At 35.1% G+C, this 19,229-nt stretch overlaps 1 protein-coding gene across 2 annotated transcripts in view; it reads left to right on the forward strand.

Moving 5' to 3' along the window:
* LOC111418114 (Carbonic anhydrase-related protein B) overlaps positions 1–14,799 on the forward strand; it is a 116,159-nt gene extending 101,360 nt beyond the window's left edge. For both annotated transcript variants that reach the window (XM_023050567.2, XM_023050568.2), the window contains exons 6-10: positions 1,766–1,861; positions 3,648–3,714; positions 3,780–3,934; positions 12,243–12,383; positions 13,998–14,799. In XM_023050567.2, coding sequence (XP_022906335.1) covers positions 1,766–1,861; positions 3,648–3,714; positions 3,780–3,934; positions 12,243–12,383; positions 13,998–14,066 — 528 coding nt within the window. In that variant the 3' untranslated portion in view covers positions 14,067–14,799. The remainder of the gene's footprint in view (positions 1–1,765; positions 1,862–3,647; positions 3,715–3,779; positions 3,935–12,242; positions 12,384–13,997) is intronic.
* Positions 14,800–19,229: the final 4,430 nt, after the last annotated feature.

Below are 19,229 nucleotides of genomic sequence, written 5' to 3' on the forward strand. Positions count from 1 at the left end.
GTACAAAAAAAGCGCCACGATAAGGAAAATTTTGAGAACCACTGAATTAACAATAAATTAATTTTTGACATTGAATGTTCATTATCAGCAAACCATAATTCTATTCAGCTATGGTTGATTACTAGTTAGCTTGTTGTCTAATGGAAATCGCCGATTGCAGATCAGGCCAAGATAAAACCAGCATGTCCATATAAGTCCGGATTCCAGAACGGGGGCGACACTAAATGATGGATGAGAAGCGAACGTAGCGCGCGTAATAATTGATATAACAGGCTCGGTTCCATGTCGTCCATATCCGGTAGATCGGGGTGGCGTTAATAAATACTTGGGGTAAACTTCGGAATCACCCTCTCCCTTCACACACCCCCGTTCTCCCTCTCCCTCCTTCTCTCTCTCTATCTTTCATTCCCAAGTCCTTTCTGACTCGATTTGCTATCACCATCCATCTTTATCACCAACGCATCTTCGTTGCACCGTAACTTAAACATCGAAAATCCATTTGGACGTTCCATTAAAACAGATGAATTTTAAAGGCGCTCGAACTCTTAAGAAGTTCTGCTTTTTTCGACAGAAAACAAGGCGACGAGAAGGGTCGTACGATCCATTCGCTCTTACCCGAAGGGAAATGCTAAATAAACACGGTTCCCATGCGAATGGAAAGTCGTAAAAGGGGCGTAAATCCTTCCTTCCTTTCAAACAAGTTCAACTACGGATCAAATAAATAGGATTATTATTGATTTGCATCGATGACGATTTAACAGTCAAGATCATTTCATCTTTTTTTATTCACAAAAACTTTGCGGAAGAAACTCCGCTATGTTGGTTAATCCTTCTTTCACGGCAAAAAATGGAACCAAGGGTTTCAGCACAACTTCTGACGGGTCTAGAAAAACAGCTTAGTGGAAGTCTGGTGGGGTGCCGTACTCGTTAAACGCATCGACGAGACGTGTTCAAAAAACAAATCCTGTACAAGTTTACACGAACAACAATACCGCAGGTCCCAGTGACCGGAAAAGCCCGAAGGCGAGGGTTGTCGGGAACGGACTGTTTCAGGAAAGGGAGATAAGCTAAGTGAAACGCGCAGAACTTTGGTGGTACGTGAGGGACTTAATAATTCCCGTCGTTGCGGTCTGGTTCCGTTTCGAAGGGCGGACAAACTGGATGGGTGGGTGGTTGCCCGGAGCTTCGAAGATCGGCAGCTTAAACGTGGCGTAGGTTGACCGTTAGGGGTTGTAAGGATGAAGAATGATCGTGTAGTATTTGTTCGTGAGGGCAATAAGGTTAAAAGATGATGACGAGAATAAGAATTACCTTTAACCATATTACTCACGAATACACATGCTAAAAGAAGTCTTTATAGTTTGATTCGAAAAGAGTTTAAAGTGTGTTGAGCGCCATTCCAACCTTATCTTATTGAGTGTGTGGATTAAATTCCTTGAAAATTCTCACGCCATATTTCCCATCTGCGCATCGTCGACCATACAAAATCGAATCATGGAGCTTAAAAGCAATTGCAACATTTGACCTCCGATAGGGAGGAGTCGCGACGCCTGTAACTCGCTTTCAGCGTGCTCTCGCATGAAGGGGTTTTACCACGCCAAATAAAATCAGAGGCGCCGGACGAAGCCATAAACACATGATTGCCGCGGATTCTGATCAAATCCAAGGCTTTCGTTTATCCCCTGGCTTCGTCTCCGCTTGTTTGTTCGAGCACAAGGCGAGAATTCTCTTAACGCTTATTCCACCCGTTCAATTCTTGTTTCAGATACAGATTTTCGGCTTCAACTCGCAATTGTATTCCAACTTTTCTGAAGCGCTACACAAAGCTCAAGGGATCGTTGTGATATCATTGCTTCTTCAGGTACGTATTTCAAACTTTATCTACGGTTCAGAAAATTATGTAATACCAAGTCTCCATACTCCAATATCGTATCAATTCGATTAATAATTCCATCAACCTTTTAACACATACGTGCCCAACACTCCTTATTCCAAAGAGAAATTTACATAATCAACCCTGCATCAATACCGTTCCAATTACCAGAACCCATTTTGCCACCTTTATCAAAGGTATAATACAGTAATCGAACATCAAAGGGTGATCACTAATTAAAATTACGCAATTAACTGCATAAGCGCGCCACCTAGCGCTTCTTTTTAACGCGTTCTCCGTTTCGCACAAATCCTCCAGAAGGGCACCCCCGCGGCTTCGTAATAGTCATTAAAACACACGTAATTACTGTCACCCTCTTAATTGGAATACAGTCGTGTTTCAACCAACCTATCCACAAGCTTGCTGGAACGCGTCGACTCATGTTCCCCGACAAAGAGAGCGGCTTCACAGAATCTTTATTTTCGTCTATATGCTTCAGTAATGATGAATAAAGCGATATAAAAGAAAATAAGTGAAAATAAAAGATAAATAAATGATTTAAGTTTATTAAAACTAAAATTATCTTTAAAACACCTTGAAACTTGAAAGCTTGTTCATATAAAGTAGTTTAGTATGTCTTGGGTTACACTGAACGTGGATGGGGTAATTTTCTTTAAAGGAAAGTTAGGGTAAACTCCCCTTCATGCATTAATGAGAGACAGTAATTGTAACCGATAAGAGGAGTATCTACGTGCGTAGGTTGCTACTTTCAGAGGAAGAGGAGGTTAATGAGGGCGCCGGTGAAAAAGAATAACCTTCGTGGCCTTCATAAATATGAAAACACTTTTTAAAAACACCCCGCGGCGTCCTCGGCACTCAGAATCACCGTAAATATGTATGCGCCAATTTGTAATCCGCTCCGGTCAAAAATCCCAACCTAAATTACGATCAACCTTCTCCCTCAACCCTCCGACGAAGAAGGTGGTGTCGCCTAAACTTACCTCTCCATCCCTCAGTGCAGCCGTTACTATGCAAATGACAATGTAGTTCAAGTTTTAAAGCGGTCTTTCAGCAGGTCGAGTAATCATGCAAATTTTTAATCCACGCTGAATTGGAAAGAGAAGCGAAAAAGTAGCAGAAGCAAGGGTCTCCGAAAAATGTTTAAAAAAACGGCTTAAATACAACGAGATTATAAATCAAATATGCTGTCGTAGATATTACTCAAAGACCATCTAAATTATCGCATCCCTTTCAAATGGTTAATATTCCATTTGTGTACAATGAGAATACTATATAATATCAAAAGGATCATTTAGATTTGATTAAATCCACTCAAAGTTCTAAATATGAAAATAAAAATAATAAATCACCGTAACGCGTTAAATTGCACGCAGGAGTTTACGCTAAGTAACTCGCCAAGGTTTAATTTCAAGGCGTTTAACGCGGAAAGCAGATAAGGCCGCGATAAAAATCCCTAATAACAAGTCACGCTCGCCCAAGGGAACGAAAAACACATTCGATGGAGACGTCGGTGGAATATTAACAAGCAGTTTTATGACTGTTTCTTTAACGGTACTTGTTATACCAACCCTCTACCCGAAATTGACGCAATTCCGGAGGAAGGCCGAGAGATCGTATCGCGACACCTCCTTCTCCTATATTATCACTTCCGCCACGAAAAGATAAATCGTTCAAATTACACCTGCGTAATTATCTCGTAACGAAGAATATGAAATGTAATTTGTCACTTTTTTAACATTATCTATTGTTACAGCTTGGTGATTTATCAAATCCAGAATTGAGAATATTAACTGATCAATTAGATAAAATTAAATATGGAGGTAAATGAGTTAGAGTATGGATTTGTTCTGATTTAATTTGTAATATTTTTTTATTCAATTTCAAGGTGAAGAAATTGAAGTAAAGAGACTGTCCGTAAGAGGTTTATTACCGGATACTGACTATTATATGACGTACGACGGCTCGACGACGATGCCAGCGTGTCACGAAACCGTCACGTGGTTGATCCTCAACAAGCCCATTTACATAACCAAGCAACAGGTACGTAGTGCGCCTGGAATTTCACCCCTCTTCGCCACTGTTGCGCCCTTTAGAACCGTTCGCTTAAACTGTCGTATGACGTTATTTCCACCTCGATCGGCAATATTCCAAAGGGAAACGTTTGAAACTCTCGGAGGTTCTCTCATTTCGTTTTATTTTTGCGTAGGAAGACGTAAAATGGCTTCAAATCAACACTTACCTTTATTGTTATGATTTAATTACACTATTGTTATTATTTTTTCCTCATATTTTTTTTATTAATTTAATTTACATTCGATTATGTATCGTGGAATAAAAAATTTCAAGTGGTTGTTTTTAATGTTTTTGTGGTTTTGTTTGCGTGTTGTAAAAAGTTATATAATAAGAGCAACTTGTTTAAGTGGTTACAGATTGGTGAAAGGAGTGTGTGTCAAACAATTAGAGGCTTATTAAATGTTATTTTAAATCTTATTGCTCCAGGGATACATTAATCCTAAGTCGGGATATATAATAACAGGTAATATCCAATTAGCAAATTACATCCTCCGACACGCCCATTCAATGTAGAACATCGCTTTAGATTAGTACAAACCCTCTTAGTTAATTGATCTGTCATCCTTTCTATACGTTAAAGTACTAGAATTGTACTAGCTAGGTAATTGTGTCAACCAAAAAGGTCATAAAAGTTGGATCAGGTTGTACAAAAATGTTAATTAACCTATTAGTTTTCATCTATCACCCTTTCTTTTTGTCATTGTGACATCTCGGGTTTAATTTAGTGACTACCCTGTGTTCTGTGTTATGTCAGACTTAAAATTAGGAACGAAACTGCTTAGCATCTGTTAAAATTGTTAGAATCACGCATTCATAACAAGCCATTCAACAAATCAAAATTAACAAGATTATCAAAGAGATACAGTGTATCTTCCATATTTTATTGAATCCCTAAATTTTCGTAAATGTTACTATGAAGGCTTTTACGGCCGGCGTTAATTCATCTAAAATTAGAACTCACACTAGACCTAGAATTAGAACCCTTCGGGTTAAGCCGTGTGTCTTTTGAAAAAGTATTTAACTTTTCGGATGCCATGTTGCGTCCTTCTTCAGAGACAAGTTCGAAGTCACTTCGAACCCGAAAGTTTCTAGTTCTAGGTTTAGTGTTAGTTCTAGTGCTAGTACTGGTGTTAGTTCTAGTTTTAGTTTAACTGCGTAAATGGTTTTGGTATAAATTACTGTGGCAATGTTGATTAATGAATTGGGGCTAAAGGTTAAAGTGTGATTTAAAGCAAATGATTAAAGCAAACTGCCCGTTGCAACGGAATATACGCTTACTCTGAAAACCATTCAAAGTAGGACATGAAAAGTTGTTTTAGACGCGGACTGTATAAAAGAGTAAAGCTAGAAAGCGAGGAATCAGATCTTTTCGAAATCTGAGCAGAACCCAATTTGAAGCGGGATGTTCTTAAATGAAATGAGACTGTGAGGTATTCAGTAATAATGCAAGACTTCAACTTAAACCATATTCTACATATTGATTTTGTAGATTTTGAACCTAAATTCGAGGCTTTATTGTGTACACTAGCTATTTGTATAATAACAGTAGTGCAATATGAGAAGCTCAACTTAAACTTCGATTACAATCTAAATTCCATACTTTGCTTGCACATAGCGAAGACCGTTTATTTAGTTGCGACCAAGACATTATATCGATCAAATTTTATCTTTAAAGACTTTAATTGTACCGCCTCGGCCGCACGCGACCTCGGCTACAACCTAAGTTTGAAGCTTTACTGTGTACAAAAGCTATTTGTATGACAAGCTCGTACTAATGCTAATAGTACACTTATATTTTAAAGACGTATTAAATTTAAATTTGATACATACAGTAGGGCCCCGACTTTCGCGGTTTCAAATTACGCGGATTCGCGTATTCGCGTTTTAAATTTTGTTACCTTTTTCAACATTCACGACTCGCTTATTCGCGAATACATAGCAAGCTCTTTTTTGTTTATTTAAAACGAACGGTTTACTGTACAAGCAACCAGCTTCACACATGCAGTTCTCTGGGAATCCCTCATTTATGATCGATTTTAATACGTTCGCTGCCGAACGACACCGTTAACCATGGTTTACATAATTCGTAGTCGGCAGCGGACGTGTTAATATTTGTGTTAGGTTAGGTGCTTATTTTTGTGTTCTGTATTTCATTCAAGTCAGTATTTCTCCTGATTTTTTTACACCATAATTTTTGCAAGTGAAGTTGATGGGGCAATAGACAGAGCTGTCCTTTCTGCACGATTGCTTCCGGGAGATGATTTTCAAACCATTGTAGCAGCTGATATCGAATCTCTCGTCAATGACCAACAGGAAGAGTTGTCCAGTGCAGACTTAGAAGCGCTACTAATAGGAAATGAATCAGAAACGGATGAAGAAGATATTAATTTCCCATGTAACAAATTAACGTTGAAGGAACTTAATTTATTTATACAAAAAAAAAATAATCTTGCTGAAAAGATAGTAGAACATGATACACTAACGGACCGAACCACAAAATTTAAAAATGGACTCAATTTTCTTCTTTCTCCTAACAAAGAGCTTCAGAAAAAAATGCAACATAAAGCATTGCAACCTACTAACCTTTCATTTTTTTAACTATCATGTTCTAAAGCAGTTATTCTTGATGAGAAGAAATATTAATTGTTATTATAAAGATAATTTAAAATCATATACAGTTGTTCTTTTTTTTGTTAGTTAAGTTGGTTGCTGTTTATTATGTTATAATTATTTTAGTATGTTAGATCTGAATTCAAAATTATTGCGTAAACTTCAGTCGTTTAATTTTGAAATTTTAAGATGTGTATTATTTAATACCAATATAATTTTATTAATTTTTGAAATTATACCTAATTGAAATTTTTAATGTTGTTGCTATATTTACATTTTTAATAACCCAGAAATAGTTTATCCTTCATAACATCCAGTACTTCAATATTCGCGGAGTATTTTCAGAACCTAACCCTCGTGAATGTTGAGGCCTTACTGTATTTTATTTTGACTTCATCAAACATTTTTGTTTCATGAAATTTATGGGATGTTAAAGAATTATACCGCACTATTTTAAGGGTATGCTATCCATTAAAGCAGCAGAAAGACTGCGTTTTAATGTTTCTTTTTTGTATAGCGAAACAGGGCGAGTGCCAACTGTATCTATTTCGCGTTACCTTTGTACAGGATTTCTTGTCACGAGAATATAACAAGCGTAAATATTTCTGCTGGTGTAGTCTGTAATTTTCATAATGTGGAAGGAAACAAATTTGATGCCAAGTTAATGATATTAGGTAGTGAAACAAAGGGCTTGAGTTTGATACGGTTTATAAATGTTTTATATACATGTTCATGTGATTAAGATAATAATTAACAATGGGTCCAATAGTAATAACTATCAATAGTAAGGTTGGATAGGTTTCTTAAATGCATATAACGCTCCGTTTAAAATTAATTATTTGAGATTATATCAATTTTTTTATCTTGAATTTCAAGTTCCACATTACTTACTCTCTTCATTTGCAAGATCGTATTTGAAACGAACTACACGCCGCAATAAGCGCTGGCTTTCCTGACTCAAATATAGAAATACATTTTGGATTAGATAATCTAATGTGACACGATATCGTTCAACCCTAAACCGAGTTGCACACACTTTGCGCCAGTGGCAGCCGAGATCTCTGATGCAATAACGTTTCAGAAAAGCATGAGCTTTTATGAACTTTAAAAACTCCCTTAAAATAGTGCCATGCAATCCTAAAACACAATATTTACAAATGTAATTTCAACTACCAATCGATTTTTGACGATTTATTTGATTCTTGAAAAATGTTGAACTTAACCTAAAGTTTGTATTTTAATATCCTATCATAAATATTTGATTTAGATAGGTGTTGTATTCTATTCATCCTATTTCGAAGTAACTTCTTGCATCCGCAATGTCCTCGTCGAAACAATATGGCTAAAATTACAGTAACAGGGTACAAAGCAAGATCTGAGACCCACATCAGGCGCGGTTCCGCGTTGTAAATTATATCCGTAATTACTTGAACCCCCCGGTTCCGCTACACACTAATGCGTATTTAATAGTTCGCGTCGTCGTGTTCCTTTTCACTACGCAAATTATTGTGTCTGGTTCGCTTGTACCCTCGTTGTCCCCAAACGTGTGGACGTTAAATGAAAACTTAACGACCTTGGTAACAGCACGCATATGGGTACTTTTGAAATTAATTCAAAAGAATAATGATTGGATTTGTTGTTACAAAGTAAAAGTAATGTGTTTGACATGTTCGATGGATGCTTATCCGGGTATATTTAATTTATTTTTTTGCGTGTAGTTATTTTTACGTAAAACCACGTACACATACAAACAAACGACTTCATTAAATTGCCGCACTTCATAACAGTGGAAGTTGTTTTAATTTTCTGTATACGACAGATCGGTTTTTCAGAGCGTATGGTTTTTACATGTAGCTTCGACCACGTTGACATGCATTGTCCCGGATGTCGAAAATAGATTTGGGTGCGAACAAAGCGGGCTTCAATTCGAAATTGAATATTTTACAAACGATTGGCAAAAACGGTCATCCTACCGCTCCCCCCTGAAAAACGATAAATAATGTAATCCCAATCAGGGGGCAATACATCGCACTGCGCCCGGTCAAGCATAATTTTGTCGGCGACTACCATTGTTGTGCAAATCGGCAACGATTTTGTCGATGCTCTCAAAAAAAAAAGTACGTTGCAATTTATTCCAAAAAAAATACGAATACACTACTCAATCGCTAAATTAAATTTCTGAGCATTCGTTATAAAGAGAGAAATTAAGGGTGGAACTGTCATGATGTTGACCAGACGGGTTGCTGCCGGTTGTCCGATTCGCCAAACGGAACTTTAAAATTACTCATCTGCCCGGAAGTAATCGTTCGCGAACTACAACAGAGAAGGGTTTCTATGCCGGAAATTAATTAAAATCGTCTATCTTTCAACAGTTACTTTGACCAGCCGGATATGATAATTGAAATTTTCATCTAATACGAATGAATTAAATATCTACTCTTCTATTTGCAATACCAAAATTTAATATCTATAAAGAAAACGCATTGTTAAAGATGAAACTAACGCTTTTAATTTTCTTGAAATTTCTCATTAATTTTAGAGTGAAATAAAACTTTAATATTAAACAATGTTAGGTAACTATTGGTAATATCTACCTTACAATTTTATTACACGTGTTGTTTATTGGACCCAGGTGTATCGATTCAGAAAGGGTTTAGTCCCAACCATCGTAAATCATATTTTGAGGAACAACTTGATTAACACGTCTACAGGGCCGAACAGCAGGACTGGCGCTATCTACCTCGACGATCGTTCGCCGCATTGGTTATTTTAATCGGGGAACGCTATTTCAGCGTTATCACAGTTTATCAACCAGCCGACAGCCTCTACTTAACGAGCCCAGAATCGCCCTCTCCACCCCCTATAACGGGAGGATGCCCTACATATATCGCAATTATGCAGGTGGTTTTTTCCGCGCTCTCAAATCCTACAAATTTATGGACGACGTAATGAACGGAGGAAGATACACTTTAATAGAACATGAACATAAAAATCGACTATATGTATATTAAACTTGAAGGTAATTATATAGGTCATTTGTAGCAGAAAATAATAAATATTTAAAACGAGAATTGGTAGAAATAACGAATGTAGTTGAAACAACACGATCGTTTCAAATATTTTATATATAAAATATATTTAATCCATTTTTAACAATTATTTGTTAATTTATAAAAAGGTCTATAAGGTACAGTTGCAAATCGCTTTGGCGTGCTTGTAGCACTTTCTTATTTTAATGACATTGCAACAATTGCATCTAAAATAAGTTTAATCAACACCTTGCGGAAAATGATAATCAATACTGGAAAGATATTATTCCCAGTCCCATTTGCTGCTTTATATTAATGTATAAGCACCATTTTTTATCGCTAGTACCAATTCGGTTAAGTAATAGTTGTTTATGTCCATAAGTGATGGCTAGCAAGTTGTTGTCACAACTGCTCATGATCCTCACTTCTAAACCTGCCAATCGAGCTAAATACTTCTCTAGCATTCTATTTCTTCTACTAGTTCCCTTGCCGTGACATCAACCTGAACTAAACGGCGAACACGAGAGCATTTGAAATAGAACTACTTGGTCTCTAGAACCCTTAATACTACTTGGTCTCAGATCATCTCTGAAGGAGGACTTAGGTTGTTCATCCGCAGAATTGGTTTATGGTTAGTCACTCAGATTACTGGGAGAATTTTTCATACGTACCGAACTTTGTATTTGTTAAAATCACTAGTATTAAACCTACCTTGTATTCAAATTTTTTTTTATCCAGGATTGGGGATGGCATACTAAGACTATATAATCTCAATTTAGGCCTCATCCACTCTCCATCCAATCTCAGAAATGCGATTCTTTTATCCGAAGCCTATATATAAAATGCCTCGAGAAACAAAATAAGATTTTTTAGTAAATTTAAAACAATGATTAACGCGGTATAAATTTGATCTGAGCAAAATTTATAATGTTAACGAAACATCAAATACAACTGTGCATTATCCTCCAAAATCGGCTCTATTCAAGAAAACAATTATGTACTAGTACAACTAGCAACTAGAAAGACGATTTTGTGGTCAGAATAGTGAATAAAATTGATGAGGGTTCAATTTTACAAAAGAATAGTTGGCACAAAAGCAACCAGAAACTTTTTTCTTAGCGATGAAGATGTTTTTCTGTTGATACTGTTATGTATCCCACTCCAGCTACCCTTGAATTGTCAAAAATTATCTTTTCAGTTGACTTCACTTAATATAATGTTTTGTAATTAAAAATATGTCTATGTAAGTACTTTAAAAGTTTATTTCTATCCTTTTTGTAATTGTCACATTTTATTATCTATTTCTTCTTATTCTTCTTCCTTTGGCTCTACAACCCTTGGTGAGTTTTGGCCTCCTCAACAATTCTACCTCATTCCCGTCTACTCATAGTCACTCTCCACCAGTTTCTCACTCCCATCGCTCTCAAGTCTTCCTTCACGTCGTCCAACTATCTTTTACAAGGTTTTTTCTCTGTTGGTTTCCATTCTGTAAGGATTCGCTGAAATTTAACAAATCTGATTATCACCAACCAGGGCATTGAGTTCAACATTCATTCGAGTTCTCCATAGTCCATCTTGTTTAGTTACTAATTGGTCCAAGGTACATTCGACGTTGTGCCAAGGTACAATCCTGTATTGTACCTTGGATCAAATCACATTTTTTCTTTCGAAAAATTTTTTAACCATAAAATGAAGAATTTCGGGATCGCAACTATCAATTTTATCACTTATAGCATTGCAGAATCAATTTAAACCAAGATTTGATTAATAACTGATAAATATTGAAACAACACCTTGCCGTACATACAACATATAGACACGGTTTAAGACTGTTTAAGGTGGTGTTTGCCGTAGAATATTCTCTCTAGCAGTAACGAACGGGTTCAGTATCTCGATTGAGTACTTCTAGAACACTGCTATAAATGAAATCACTTACATCTTCTTTTACATTCTGCGCTACCCCAAATAATGGAATGTACTCCGATTATGTATACTAGTTACTATTAATAAAAGTTTAAATCTATAAAAAACTATAAATCTCTAAAATTTCTTTTTATTATTGTAAATGAACATATTTTGTGAAAATCGGTATTATATAGAGCCATTAAAGCAGATTTTAAATAAAGCATATTCTGTAAAATATTTGCTCCGAGCGCCACAAATATTCACATACATAGGAAAAGACAAAATATAGTATTGTAGGGTCGATTATTTTGTAATACTAAAATAAAAATCCCTCTGACAACAATACCTAGTATTTAACGGTAACGTTCGAATATATACGTTTTTTATAAAACAAAATTCAATACCATCCTTTTGTTTTTGAACCGATTTTTTGCAATATGCTTTAAAATTTGTTTCACCGTTTCACATTTAGCCGAAATTAAATTCGACAGGATTCGTTTTAATTATGTTTATTAACACACAATTACCGCCCATTTCATTAAGTACGATTAGTGAACGGAGAGATTTACCATTTCCACGTCATATTTATTGTGAAATTGAATTCAGGGTTAAACGATTTCAATTGCCAATTTTAAATGTACCTCAAAAACAACGTAACATTTTTAGTTTCCGTCCATAAATCTATTTTCGATAATTTCCCTTCACAACGTCCGCCTTTTCCGCTTTTCCAGATGCACGCCCTTCGCAGACTGATGCAGGGGGATGCTAAACACCCCAAGGCACCCCTCGGGAACAACTTCAGACCGCCACAGCCCCTACATCATCGCCCCGTCAGGACAAATATTGACTTCAACGTCAAACAGCCCGGAGTGGTAAGTTTTCTTTTCGAATACTTTATGCGCCAAGCAGAAGCTCCTCTGACGACGACCGACGCTAAACACTGCGTAAACTTCCCAGGACGTTAAGCAAAATTTTCACGTTCGAAAATTTCTGGAAGGAAAGGAATCGAGATTTAGGTTCTTTTAAGTTATAACTTTTATAAACAAAAATTTTATTTGATTCTATAAAATGTAAAGTTTGTTAATACTGTTCAAAACAGAATTACGTTTTTAATACAAAAAAGAAACAAAAGTTATGATTTTGTCAACGATGAAATTTGCACCGTCGTGAACATGTAATAGATCACTACGCCATGGTTATTATCTTCACCAAATTGACCACTACAGCATATTACCGGAACAATTACAACTAATTAAATGTCAAATATCTAATTATCGTTTACTCGAGTTAATTGATTGAGTATAACAATGTTGAATCAACAAATATTAATCCCTAATTAAGTTTAAACATCATTAGTTAAGCCAATAAGTAAACAAAAAATACATCAATAATTGATACTTAAACCAGTAAAATAAGCCAAAACTTCCCAAGATCTCACTTTAATTAATTTAATCTGCATAAAGTTCACAAAGGCAGTCTACTTTATTAGTCGTATTATGAATACATTCGGGAAGAGCCCATATTTACGAAAGTAATTAACTCCCAATTCAGTACTCTTAAACAACTTATCTTCAGCGTTGCTATCGTTTACTTTCGCGACGAAACTCCTAGGTAATATTTTGATAAAGTTGGAATTAATTCGGGCTGCAGAAAGGCGAAGGTGCCGCCGCGCTCTAGAAACGCGCGTGAAATGCAAATTGTTTTAAATCTCTCGCCATTCGGTTCGGCTAATTGGAGCAGTTTCTCATGGCGTTTAATTCGAGCCTGTGCGGCTTCGCAGCCACGGAGACCGTCCGACGTGTTCATAATACTGTTTAGACACGCCGAGATTATCATAAATCCAACCCTCCCTTGAAATGCTTGCGACCCCAACTCAGCAACTAAACTATCTAGCAAAAAGGTGCACCTTCATCTAAATACTAAATGAATACAATTAACCAAGTGAAGAATTTTTTATTGTGTTCATAAAATATTTTAATTGCATCATTAAGAAAATTAATAAACGAGAATTCTTTTTTATTTTCGCGTAATTAAATCAAAACGTTCGCCCCTAAACAATCTTCCTCGTTGGTAACTAAAATTTTGGTGGCGTAGAGAGAGAATTTCGCTGTCAGCGAACCCAGAGTAAAGTCAATACTCAGAGTGCAGCACTAACTTATTAAATTAATTTACATATGCATACAGCTAACGTTACGGAGTACGACGACGAACGTCGAGACGTGTTCGTTAGCGTCCACACAATTATTGATAGTGGACGATGGACGAAACCCGGCGCCTCCACCATTACGCGTAGAAATTACGACCACGATTGCAACTCAAATGCAAGTAACAACCGACATGAAATCGTCATAAACAGGGATATGGCACTATCATCTATGATTAACAATGTAATATTAACACGAAATCTTAATCGCGATGCATAAAATGATTTTCAACGTTTATCTTAGGTATTTTGTGTAATTACATTTCATTTACTTTTTTTTCAGGCTGGCAAACAATGTCCAAGTATGTACAAAGACGTACATTATAAAGCAAACAGCTGGAAACAACACTAAGAAGATTAATCAATATAAAAAATGTGTAAATTATAAAAAATAGTGCTAAAAATGTCAATATCAAAAAGTTGTGACTATGTATATTTCGTACAGAATTAAGAAAAGAATCAAATGAGTGACATGAAAAGACAAATTAATTATTTATAATAGTGAAGTGTGAAGTATTAAGAGAAAAAAATTATAAATAATAGTGCAATTCCGGTCGAGGTTAAAAATAAGAAGAGGAAAACGTAAAGTATATTATAAATACAAAGAAACATATCATATTTTGCGGAAGATCCGGTGGATTGTAAAATGAAATTCGAGTTAATTGTATAGTCGACGTGTTGGGCTAATGTGATGACGCTTTAATTTAGGAATTAAAATCTAGAATTAAAATGAAATTTTGTTTAAAAAAAAAAGAAAATCGGACTCGAACGGAGTCGATTATAAGAAAATATAAGTGTTTAGAATGAAAGTTTTATAAACTCGCGGTGATGTTTGTTTTGTAAATGTTCCGATTTTAGTTTTTGTAAAAACATGAATATACTGATTTAGCGCAGTAATAACATTAAAAAAATTTGTCAAAAACCATTGAGGATCATTGAGGATTCTAAAACAAAAAAAAATCTAACTAAAAAGAACGCTTAGCATATTCATATCATTGTAAAATTGGACTATGCGTTATTTTCAAACAAAAAGGTAAACTAAACAAGAGTTAAAAATAAATAAATGAAAACCTACTGTGTTTAAAGTTCGATTTTATTTTATTACACCAACACTAAAACCAAATCATAAATAAAAGACTAAAAGAATGTTACCTAAAAATGAATGAGGTAAGTAGGTACAAAAAAAAGGTAAGTAAACGGATTTTTAATTATTTTTCTGTTGTTGTACATGAGAGAACAAAACAAACAGTTAAGTGCTTCTATTTTAGTTAATCCTCCGAAGTGGGATTCTTTAAAAGCTGCAATTGTGGTAGTAACGACAAATATAAATCAAAGTCAAGTAATTTTATACAAAACGTAACTAAATCTTGAAACACTTTAAGATGTATCAACTGAAACGTAATTCACATTATTTACCTTATTGAGGCACAAGTATGTTGCTAAGTTGGATTTATCATCCATATATTTTAGGAAATACTGAAATTAAGTAACCCACGCACTCCGTTACAGTAAACGGTTTAGATCATTATACGCAATCATTACCTTGAGTTGCCATAATAATAGCACTAAAGGATAAATAGTTATACACACAAGTTTCATTAGGCGATTCTTACCAACGCTAATAATTTTCTACCTATCATAGAAACTCTGGAAGTTTTCCCGAAGAAGTGTAAATAACGACCTCAAACTCAGAGATGTCGAAGAGGCAATTAATCACTACTCCACCGTATTCAAGGTCACGACAAATTTTTTACCACATCAAATTTAAGACCACCTTCAGCTTATCAACCGCTTAAAACACTCTATTCAGACAGCATTCAGAACATCCTACTCCAATACCTCCCTGTCAAGACATATTCAAAGAATTACTCCCACTCATTTGAATGCCATTCAAGATTTTGTGGCCTAAGAATAATGTGGAAAATTGTTTTTGCCAGAATTCTAATTATATTAAGTTAAGCTAAGTTATTCCACATATATATCAAAAGAATTTTGGTTTTATATTTGTTAAATTTTATAGTATCACTGGTAATTAATACGTATTGCCTATAAACGTGGCTTTATTAGTAAAAGAATCGGTTAAATTAATCGATTAATGGTAGTCATACTCATCAAATTCCAATCTTCTGGCATGAAGAGTAAGTTCATAGTGTTGATTATGGATAAAATCCTACACAACATGTGCCAAACTTTTACATGAGGGAATTCATAGGAAATACTATTCAACCCCTTAAACTCCTTCTTTAATTTATCTATCTTATTTTCTTTAATATCGTCTATTTTCCCTAATGGGGCAACTTTGTTACACATTTCTTCGTAATTTGTCATAGTTTCATGGTTATCATTTTTATTTTGGTGCAGTTTCTGCTAGTTTTCCATTCTGTTAACAATTCAAAATGCATCTAAAAGGTTTCTTTTGTTTAACATAGTAGAACAATATAGTTGAATATAGATTGGTTGAACCCAAGAAAAGTATCATCCGAATATACTTATAATTTACAGACACTTACACCCAATATATAATTAGTCAGCCGTTAAAGTTATTAAATCTTTGGTAAATTTCATTAAATTTCCACTCAGCAACGAAACAATAGGGTCGTTATGTATGAAATCAAGATTGGTGATCTAAACTTGTTGCGCAAAGACAATAATTCTCAACTTCGTTGAAATTGTGTTGAGGGCAATTTCATAATTAAAATTATATCATAACAAAAATAATAGTAAATCATAATGACATAAAGCGTGGAGTTCAAAGTTGTATTATTACGATAATAAACATGTAATTAGAAAATGTTTTAAAGAAAATAAAACAAATAATATGTTATCTTTTTATGAGAATTTATTTAACTTTTGGTAAATATAGTTTTCTCAAGGTTGTTCTTTTCAGTGATTTTTTTTCCGAGAAGTTTTAACCAAATTGAGGCTCGAAAATCAAAAAAGCGCAGAAAACGGTTCTTTCTTCATTGAATTAATAAAAATCAAATGAAAATAATATCAATCAATTTTATTTCATTGATTTCCAATTTCTCTATTGACTAATTCAATAATAATAAATTAAACTTATGATAAATTGATACGATAAACTTCGTCAAAGCAAACACTTATTAACGGATTTTAAATAAACAAAACATTTACTAATGATTATTTTTTCCTATATTTTATCTTTATCGATACTCGTGCGACGATTACAAAATATTGTAGTAATATACTATTTCCCTTGTTTTGTCAGTATATTTTCTGTATGTTTCAATCTGTAATGCAAAAGTTATTATTCTAAATTTACCAACACGTTATTGATCTAGTGGATTTTGGTGACTTTACTATGTTCTGGGTTAAATGGAACTTGACTTAGAAGTCAACGCGACCATATAGTTTGATGAGTAATGCTACTATTTTGCTTAGACAGTAAAATTCTCTAGAAATATGTAGTAGCAGGGATAGAACATAACCAAAACACCATAATATATAACTCAATCCTTCTATTCATATATACCCCCACGTCAGGCGGGGTCTCCTTTAACCATTGCCTTCACTCTTCACTAGTCTTCTTCCCTGCACTCGTGCTTTTTTTGGAAGTCTCCCTTCTTCCATTCGCACCATACATCCTACCCACCTTAGCATTTGTGTAATAATACCTTTCATACGCCTGTTTAAAGTCTATACAGCTGTTATATACTTCCATGTTATGTTTCCAGACTTAGCTAAGGATCTGTTTTACTATGAATATTTGGTCAATTGTACACTTGCCGCGTCTAAAACTGGCTGATTAATATGCGAGCACCTTGTATGTATGTCGTACAGCGAAGGGAGATTCCGCGTTAGTTCTTACAGGCAACTTTGTCATCTCTCATATATAACTCATCAGCACGTGAATGTGTTTTATTAAGTGGTTACCACCTAACTTGATGATGGTGATTGATGATATTTGTATTCTTGTTGCCGAGTTAATTCCCTCTCATGCATACTTTGGTGTCGGTCCGGCTGGCAATAGATTGTGACCAATTTGAGATTGTTACTAATAGATGTGACCAAAATGACCAAGATATAAAATTTCCTTTATTCAAACGTCATATTGACTTGGATTCAGTTCAAGATTGACTTCATGCAGTAAATTTTTAATTTAATTTATCAAATCATATACAATAAAATTTTTACTATCAATAAAAAATATACCTACAAAGGTAATTTAGTGGGTTCGATAATTCCAGACCCCAGCATTTTCTCTATTTGTTCATTCACCGCCAATTTTTGTAATTGCGGCTTAACCTACACGAGTGTTGTTGATTTTTGTAAATGAATTGCCTCTTTACAAACATTGGCGATCCTGACCATATCGAATTCCAAATTAAACACGTCGACATATTTTGAAAGCACTTTTTGTAACGACTTATTTTCGTATGTATTTATAAGTTCTGTGTTTAGTAAGTTGAGAATAGTGTCTGCTCGTGTGTGTACACTTAAATACACTCTCGTGGTGTGTATTTGCAGTTTATATTCTACTAACTTCGTCGTTTCGATTCGAAGGGGATGATACGTAGAATTCTGACCATTACCTCGTCGATAAAAGAGTTCTCTGTGATTGCAACCAATCTTTTCATTTCTACGAATTTTCCACAACTAACAAAATTATGACAAATTTCTTATTCATATTTATGTTTCCGAACAATATATGTTGTGTTACTTAATTTTATAACTTTAAAAGTTTTGTTGTGTTAAAACTTAATAAATAATACAATAAAATTGGGACCGTTCCACTATAATCTGGTGGTGTCACGATATCTCATAACTTCGAACATAGTAGAGAACATACCAACGTCGACATTGGGCGTCGCGCCGATTTAAATCACTTCCAGTCTGTTGATTGTTCCCTACCACTTTTAGGGTGGCATGTGAAACCTTCAAAACCTCACTGGAATGCACCCGATTCTCCCGATGAAAGCTGGTAATGTATTGTGTGCTGAAATGCGTTTCAAAGATGAATGATGGAAAAGGAAAGACGTGATGAATATAAATTTATAAAATTTTCTTAAAATGAAATATTTGTAGTTGTTTAAATAAACTTTCATCCGTTAGATATATAGGATTAGGAATCGTTTCTGCCAACACTAATAAATCCCACTTACAATTCTGCCGATTTTGTTAAGTGCTTTGCAAACTGTTCTGCCTTCGCGGTGAGCACACAACATTAACTTAATATTTGTAGAACGGTTCTCGATTCAAGTGGTGCCGAAGGTCCTTCCGATCTTGCTGAGCTGTTATTATGGCCGTAACGGCAATAATCGGTTCGCGGAAGGAAACCGCCTCGGGCAATAGGGGACCAATACACTAGTAACTAATGCATTCGCCCCCGGATTTATCGAATATTGATATGACTCGGTAGTACGGTGGTACGCAGTTCCGCATCCTACCGGAAACTAATTCCGACCTCAGACCAACGTTTAATTAATTTTCGTTTCCGTTCTAACCGAATTGGCTAAGCTACTTCAGCACAAACAGAACTTCATTATTACATTAT

Source organism: Onthophagus taurus, chromosome 11 (assembly GCF_036711975.1).
Source record: "Onthophagus taurus isolate NC chromosome 11, IU_Otau_3.0, whole genome shotgun sequence".
Classification (NCBI taxonomy): Eukaryota; Metazoa; Arthropoda; class Insecta; order Coleoptera; family Scarabaeidae; genus Onthophagus; species Onthophagus taurus.